Here is an 8,829-nt window from a genome sequence, read left to right on the forward strand (position 1 = left end):
ATGACCTAGCAGTTCCACTTACGGGAATATACCCAAGAGAAATAAAAACATACATCCACACAAAAACTTGTACACAAATGTTCATAGCAGCGTTATTCATAATAGCCAAAAAGTGGGGACGCCCCAAATGTCCATCATCTGATGAATGGACAAACCGAGTATGTTATAGCCATGCAATGGAATTTGTTTGATAATAAAAGGTAGTGAAGTACTGATAGACACTACAACATGGGTGAACCTTGAAAATACTGGGCTAAATAAAACCAGCTAGTCACAAAATGGCATATTATGTATGATTCCATTTATATAGTATGTCCAGAATGGGCAAATCTATAGAGACAGCAAGTAGGTGTGGTGAAATGCAGAGTGACAGCTGATAGGTAGGGAATTTCTTTTAGGGATGAAAACGTTTTAAAATTAGATTTTGATGATGGTTGGATAATCCTATGAATATATTACAAAACATTGAACGCTATATTTTAAGTGGACAAATTATATGATATGTGAATTATATCTCAAAAAGCTGTCAAAAAAAGTCTAAGAATTTTTTATGGCAGCCCGAGACTAGAGCTTAGGAGGGTATCATTGTTGCAGACTGAGGTATAGTCATTAAGAGTGGTTAACAGTCACTGTTGACTGAAAGTTAGTTTTTGCCAAAGTATGTTTTGTAGAACATGTCTCCTGAGATGTTGTATCAGTACTCCATGGAACAGGGTTCTATGCCAGAATGATATGGGAAACACATCACAGTTTAAAAAACATCTTTTTAAGTTAGCACGAAAAATACGTTCATTGAATATTAACTATATAGTACTTTTAAAATTCCTTGTTACGTTTAATCCTCACAGCAGCTTTGCAAAGTAAGTACTATTATCGTCCCTGTCTCTCCACTCCTATTTGCACATGAGGAAACTGAGGCTTATAGAATTTAAGTAATTTCCTATAGTTAGAAAATAACAGAACCAAGACTCAAAACCACTCCAGTCTCTCATTTGCTGTTTCCCACAGTTTAATTGGTTTAGTATGCTAATTTAAATGCATGGACATCTATTTTAGAGACAGTCCCACTCCAGATGCTTATAACAAACAAACATAGAAAGGTTTGGTGTGCAACAACCTACATTTGTGTTTTATTAATTACATTTATTTATATGTAACCTCTCTGACCTTAGTCATGCCAGGGGAGTAAGATCTGCACAAGGAGCATGTTTCTTTTTCCTCCCTTTTCAGCCACTGCATTTTAAACAGAAAGTGCTGCTCACCTTTCTAATGAACTACGTTGAATAGTTTCCCCTCATAATGCTTCATAGTTCCCTTGTGTTATCTTTATGTATTCCAGTTAATGTACAGAGTTGTAAATAAAACAGTCAAGCATTATTCTGGTGCCCTCTCCAAGATTTGACTTTCCTAGATGCTAAAGGTAGATGCTAAATCCTTTTAGATGATCCTATGAATAGCTTTTTTGGATGTAACTCATGAGGCCTACAGAGTCTTTTTATGGATATGGTTGTATCTTCACATGAAAAAAATGTTAGTGTTTATTTAAAAAATGAATTTCATAAATGTTTCTTAATTTGGTATTTTTTATTCTGGTATTTATTATTTTAACCTCCCTTTTATTTCAAACTGTAAATATTACAGTGTCATGAATATAGTTGAAATAAAACAACTCTTTGTGGATGTGTTTTTATAATATGTTCTTATGCTACCCACTTTGTAACAGTACATTCTAATTTTAGAGCTTTTTAATGAAACAAATTTACTTTTATTTGACAGTAGTTATCCATAAGTTAATTGACTTTGGTCTCTTTATGGCTTTCCATAAGGCCTTTCTGGAGCAATGCATTCTCAAGTGTTTCCTCACGCTCATTTTGGTAGGTGGCCACAACTAATGTCTAGATTTGTGTGGCAGTTTGTCTACCTGCTTGTGGAAGCTTCTGCTAGTGTTCTGGATCCCTGCATGTGGAATTAAGTTTTTCCTATGTTTTAAAATGGAGTGGGCATGGATGTGTGGCATTGGGATTACATTTAAAGTTATATGAAAATTTTTTGTAGTGGTTTATGTTTTTACTGCTGAAAAGCATTGTTGCTTACCTCCATGGTCACAGTAGAATGTTAATAGCTTTTGCGATTGTTTTTCTTGAGTTTGAATTCATAGTACTTTGAGTGGCACCTTTTCGATATACCAAACCATTTACCACATTATTCCATGGAGTTTAGTTTTGCTTAACTGTATCCAAGTTTTGCTTCTTAGTGCTTTCTTAAAAAGTAATTGTCAAAGTTATGTCAGTGCATTGTCGTCTGTTATGAAGCCCTCTTTCCCTTGCAATGTGCTTATTATTCTTTAATTCACTTGCTTCCTGGTAGCTTGTTTTCCCTTTTTCCTCGTCAACAGTAAAAAAGTAATTTAAAAAATCTGACATTCTGATTAGGTACATTGAGGAAAATTACATTGTTATAAACATTAGAATTAGGATTACTTTGGGCAACATCTATAACATGTTCTTTAGTTTTTTTTAATAAAAGATGATTCTGTGTAACATTTCTAGTATTAATTTCTGTGCCTTAAATCAGTGGTCAAGTTGGCAAATTTTTTTAAATTAGGAATTTCAGTGAAATATCATGTTTTAGCATCATGCTAAGAATATTTCACTGTTTCATTACTAGTATTGTGTATGAAAAGCAGCGTTTCACTGAGACCTTTTTTGGAATGTGTGTATAGTTGGAAGATTCTGTTTTTAATCTTCTCTAACAATAAGTAATACACTGTTGTACTACATGTGTTTCTGTAATGCAAGTTAGTTCATAAGGACAGTCATGCGTCACAACGACAGGGATACGTTCTGAGAAATGTGTTGTTGGCTGATTTCATTATTGTGCGAATATCATAGAGTGTACTGACCCAAACCTGGATGGTATAGCCTACTACACACGTAGGCTCTATGGTACTAATCTTGTGGGACCACCATCGTATTTGCCATCTGTCATTGACTGAAACATCGTTATGTGGCGCACGACTGTAATTCATGAATGGGGGAATGATGGCAGCATACCACATATGTAGTGGTAGTTCACACACAGATTCCCCAAGCTGTGCGTGCTCTATCCCACCAGGTGACAGTGGCTAGACGTGGCAAGCCATGGAGGAGTACAGTATTGAACACAGTACTCATTTACCCTCCATTCTTTGTCTCTTCTAAGAATGCTTATTTCACTCCCTTTTCAATCTTTGTGCATTTTGTCTTAATTTCTGTAACTCAGCAGTCTTAACCTTCCTTGTACCCTTTATCCAAAGCAGCCTTCATTTACCTTCCAGTAAGGAATGGGAGTTCATATATTTCCTTTGGAATTGATTTATTAAGAATGCCCGTGTCCTTTTAGTTGTGTTAGTGTTTTTATTAAGCTCCCCCGTCCCCCTTTTTGGCCCCAGTTACAAAGCTGCATAGGTTTTGAGTGGCCTACCTCTAACCCAATTTCTTCTATAAATCTTGTTATTTTTAGTGAACTGTTTTGCAGAGGTTTTATAAATTTTTTTCCAGGCATGTACATATTATAGCAGACAATTCAATAGATAAAATTAAACTTTGGGCTATTTTACTGTATATAGCAAAACAAAACTAAAAACTGTGTATACTAGTATACATGTAAATTGCTTGTTGGTGTGCTTTAAAAAGTAGACTTGAACTTTATATAATTACTTTGAAAAATTTTCTTGTGATTTCAAATGATAGCTTTATTAGTTTTATTCTGGTCGTTGGGTTTCAGGAGAACAAAATTTTATAGATTATGTCAAACTGTATAGCGCTAAAACTTATACTAACTGTTCGAGTTTTGGAATTTAAAATGTCCTTAATGTACATCTTAATATTTTTCAAGGTAAGTGTTGTATATTCTATAATGTTGAGTACGAGAAACAAAACCTACCATTGTGTAAGTAAGTGATCAGCCCTTCTTTTCTCCTGTCAGCGGCTACCTTTGGCACCGCGTCCATGAGCATGCCTGCGGGGTTCGGTACTCCTGCTCCCTATAGTCTTCCCACCAGCTTTAGTGGCAGCTTCCAGCAGCCTGCCTTCCCAGCCCAAGCAACTTTCCCTCAGCAGACAGCTTTTTCTCAACAGCCTAATGGTAAGAGCTGACACCTGGCTAGCTGTAAGTCCCCTTTAGGGATCCAATATCATAATATGTGTTTGGACAAAAAGACTTACCTAGAGAATGCTGGAGCACTGTCCACTGCATGTTTACTACACAAATGTAAAAGCCTTTGATGATTTGGGCCTCAGAAAGTTGAATGATGTAATAAGTTTTTGTGGCCAGATTACAGATTTAGGAGAAATCAGAGACTCTCTAAAGAGTACCCTTTTTTCCTCAGAATCTCTGGTGTCTTTCTTATTGATTTGTCTTATGTGTTCTATTATGCTTCTTGATTTTAAAAGGAAATGTTATAGACTTGGAGTGTTTTTGTTTTGTATCAGAAAAATGTTATGTGCCATTTTGTTTAAGTATGTATGGTAACATAGACTTATAAATAGGTAACTATATTATGTTTAAAGTTTTGTTAATTGTCTTTGGGAAGATTCTTAGAGACCAGTTTTTTAACCCATTTCTCTCATTTCCTAAAGTTTGAAGCCCATAGATTTGAAGATTATTCTTGAATTACGATTATGTATTTCTTTTTTTAAAGTCAGTGGTTAACTAAAACTTTGGAAATAAAATATTTCCTAGGGAATACTGTGATGTTCACATAGGAACCATTGTGTATACAACTAGGATATATAACTATGTACTGAGGCTTTGGGGAGGGAAAAAAAAAGAAACAATGTGTTGTCCTCTTAGCTCTTCTCAGATAGCTCTCACAAGCTCATCTGTTAATTAAATCTTTTGACTGTCAGCAGTTTACAAAGCTGAGACCAATTGGAATTAACCATTTCTGGAGAGCTACATGAAAGCTCTTTTAAGACATGCCACAGGAAGTTTGTCTCTAGTATTTGAAAGAGCATGAGACCCAAGAACTTAACATTGATATTTTATTTGGTTGCTCTGGTAGGAATTTCTCTGAAACTCACTATGAGGCTTTGTAAGCATCAGATTGTCTCTCAAAGGCATGGGTTATAATTGGGGCTTCTGTTTTAACAAGGTGCAGGTTTTGCAGCATTTGGACAAACAAAGCCGGTGGTAACTCCTTTTGGTCAAGTTGCAGCTGCAGGAGTATCTAGTAATCCTTTTATGGTAAGTGGGATGCAATTTTAAACACTTTATAAATTGTTGCATGTTATTTTCAAATTAGGAAAAGCAGGATTGACTCCTCCTAGATGTTGTTTGGTGTTCTACTAATATGACAACGTAAGATTGTGCAAATTGAGGCAGCCATCATGCGCGATCCTTTTTTTGCGGGGGCGAGGGAGTGAGGAAGATTGTTCCTGAGCCAACATCTGTTGCCAATCTTCCTCTTTTTGCTTGAGGAAGATTGTCTCTGAGCTAACATCTGTGCCAGTCTTCCTCTTATTTTGTATGTGGGGGACCGCCACAGCATGGCTTGATGAGCGGTATGTAGGTCCGTGCCCGCATCCGAACCCCAGGCTCCCAAAGTGGAGCGTGCAAACTTAACCACTATGCCACTGGACTGGCCCCCGATCCTTTTTTGACTTAAAAAAACCCCACACATTAATCAGTTGCAAATCAAAGCATTGACAGTAAATAAGCTGTTTTATAACATGAAACGTGTCTGCTTCCTTGTCGAAGTAACATCTTATGAGAGGCTATAGATTAAGTGAATTAGTGTGAAAAGGGGTCTTGGAGTCAGAGATTTGGTTTGAATCATAAATATTTTTTTTAGAGCTAAGTCCCTTCTTAGAATCTATTATGAGAAGTATATGAAATAATGGATATAGAGGCCCAGCAAGTGCCTGATACCTAATAGTTTCATTATAGTATGTTGCTAATAAGAATAATGAATAAATATGATTGCCAATAATTATAAAATATTTCCTAATCTAAATACTGTTTAATATTTTCATCTTTTCCACACACTACTCTTATTTGTCTGCTTGTTTTGTCTTATGTTTTCCTTTAGACTGGTGCACCAACAGGACAATTTCCAACAGGAAGCTCATCAACCAATCCTTTCTTATAGCCTTATATAGACACTTTACTGGAACGAACTTTTACGTGGTCACATTACATCTCTCCGCCTCTTGCACTGTTGTCTTGTTTCACTGATCTTAGCTTTAAACACAAGAGACGTCTTTAAAAAGCCTGCATTGTGTATTAAACACCAGGTAATATGTGCAAAACAGAGGGCTCCAGTAACAACTTTTAACCTGTGAATTGGCAGAAAAAGGTAGCGGTATCATGTATATTAAAAATTGGCTAATATTAAGTTATTGCAGATACCACATTCATTATGCTGCAGTACTGTACATATTTTTCTTAGAAATTAGCTATTTGTGCATATCAGTATTTGTAACTTTAACACATTGTTATGTGAGAAACGTTACTGGGGAAATAGATCAGCCACTTTTAAGGTGCTGTCGTATATCTTGGAATGAATGATCTAAAATCATTTTAACCATATTGCTACTGGAAAGTTACAAAGTCAAAATTGGAAGGTTTTATTCATTCTTGAATTTTTCCTTTCTAAAGAGCTCTTCTATTTATACATGCCTAAATTCTTTAAAAATGTAGAGGGATACCTGTCTGCATAATAAAGCTGATCATGTTTTGCTACAGTTTGCAGGTGAAAAAATAAATATTAGAAAATATGCTATTGTTTTTGTGTTCTTGCTGCAATGCCTTTACCAAAGTGGCCTTAAATATGAGTAGTGAATTGAGAACATCTTGAATTCTTAAATTAGAATTTCAGAAGACGTTTAGTGACTTTTATGTCTAAAAGAAGAAATTTTATAAAAGGCCATGTAGAAAATTTATTAAAACTACTATGACTGCTGTATTCAGGAATATGTCAGTGGTAAAGCATTTAAATGTAGCTTGTCAGATTCACCGTAATCCTTCTAATTTCTTTGCAACTTCTTAATTTTGTGAAAATTTGTATATATGAAGAATTTGCATGTGTGTGTATTTACAAATTTTTTTAAGTATCTTGAATTCTCAGACTGCAAAAGGCCTATTTTAACTATTGATTTTTTTTAAAAAAACTATTGTCTTTGAATGTATTGGAAGCAGACATGCATTAACTGTGACATGATTGCACCTCAGTTTTTTGTTTTTTGTTTTTCATTTGTTTGGACAAGCTGATATTATTAATAGGACATTTGTTTATGTTCATTTCTGGGGGAAAGAAACTGGAACCCAGTGTTACTCTAAAGTTATAGAATACTTTGTTTAAAAAGACAACAATACTAATGTTTAGTTATATCTTTTTGTTAATATTCAAATGGACTTGTTTAAATATTTATGTACAGTAATGCCTCATTCATCCAGAGATAAGCTTTCAGTCTCATCAAAACAGAACAAACTGAGAAAATTGGAATAGTTTTTTTAACAAATGCCTTTGAGCAATGCACATAGATCACAAAGTCTGTAAGTTAGAGCTCATGCATTTGTTTTTATGTGAAATTTTAATTATTTGATTTTCCAGCCCATAGCATCTTAGCTGTTCAGAATGAGGGCTTGAAAGGAACGAGATAGAACAAATTACGAAGAGCATACACTGTCGAAGACCATTATCGTAGGGGCAGCCAGGCCAGCCTAGAGGACATCACTCTGTTATCATCTTCTGATAATTGTCTATTACTGTGACTCTGTGTCATCAAGAAAAGGTGAAATTACATATACATATATGTAATACAAGTTTGAAAAGTTTTATCTTATAATGATTAAAATTTTTTAAAAAGCTTTGGTATTAAAAGAGGTGAACATTAGTTTCCTCAAACATTTTATTCACGTTGAATACCTTTTTCAGTGATGACTACATGAATTACCATACTATATTAAAATCTGTTGTGATAATTTAGACTTGTTAAAATATTGCTATCCATTGCATATCTAGCTGAACCATTTTGATCAAGAAGACTAGGAAATCTCTGCCCCTTTTCTGAGTAGTATGCCTCTTCTCTTAGAATTAAATGAATGCTGCAAAGGTCTAGGTGTGTGTTGGTGTCTACTTGAAATGTTTCTACATTTTTGGGTCTCCCTCCAGCCCCATTTTCACGGAGGGAATACTTAAGAAATGTCTTTGAATTTCTCTGTTTTAGATTGTATTGGGTCCCAATCAATTCATATGTACAAAGTTATATAATTGTAGGCCATTACCCAAATAAGCTACCAGGCTTTCCGTCTAAGAAATAAGTAAATTAAACAGTTGTTATTAAAATAATTTTAAAGACTATTTTTTTCTGGGTAAATCTTGAAGTTTGTAATTAAATGGGAACTCCTGTCGACTTACTTTAAATGAGTGCTTATAAAATCAAAATGCTTAGCTGAAGAAGCAGTCCAGCTATAATGTAGATTTAAATCAGTTTCTGTTAGACTTTGATATTCAGATATGCTTCTAGTTCTACGTAGACCATCAGAATTATGTTGAGTCCTGAACAGGAGAAAGTCCTTGAAGGTGAGAGCTTGAAGACCCTCATGTGCCCTGGCTGATTGGTTGAATCAGATCTCTCCTCTTCTGTCTTTGCTCAGGAAAGAAAAGTTTCTTTTCTCTTAGGGTGGCAAGCTTTGCTGATACAGTGAAAAGGCATGTTTTATTCTCATTTTTGTGAAAATAGAGATTAGGTAGTCACTTTCTTAAAATAATTCCGTCTGTGAAAATGAAGAAGCGTATCAGTGCTTTTACCTGAATTGCGCCTGTTCCCTACACACGCCTCCGTG

The 8,829-nt window shown here is 35.0% G+C and overlaps 1 protein-coding gene across 25 annotated transcripts in view; it reads left to right on the plus strand.

Annotated features, from left to right (window-relative positions):
- AGFG1 (ArfGAP with FG repeats 1) overlaps nucleotides 1–8,332 on the plus strand; it is a 75,468-nt gene extending 67,136 nt beyond the window's left edge. For 8 of the 25 annotated variants that reach the window (XM_070618490.1, XM_070618493.1, XM_070618498.1 and 5 more), the window contains 4 exons: nucleotides 1,827–1,874; nucleotides 3,967–4,125; nucleotides 5,135–5,226; nucleotides 6,071–8,332. In XM_070618490.1, coding sequence (XP_070474591.1) covers nucleotides 1,827–1,874; nucleotides 3,967–4,125; nucleotides 5,135–5,226; nucleotides 6,071–6,130 — 359 coding nt within the window. In that variant the 3' untranslated portion in view covers nucleotides 6,131–8,332. The remainder of the gene's footprint in view (nucleotides 1–1,826; nucleotides 1,875–3,966; nucleotides 4,126–5,134; nucleotides 5,227–6,070) is intronic. The other 17 variants (XM_070618495.1, XM_070618491.1, XM_070618503.1 and 14 more) reach the window with 3 other exon arrangements.
- The last annotated feature ends 497 nt before the right edge of the window (nucleotides 8,333–8,829 follow it).

This window comes from Equus przewalskii, chromosome 5, assembly GCF_037783145.1.
Source record: "Equus przewalskii isolate Varuska chromosome 5, EquPr2, whole genome shotgun sequence".
NCBI classification, from domain to species: domain Eukaryota; kingdom Metazoa; phylum Chordata; class Mammalia; order Perissodactyla; family Equidae; genus Equus; species Equus przewalskii.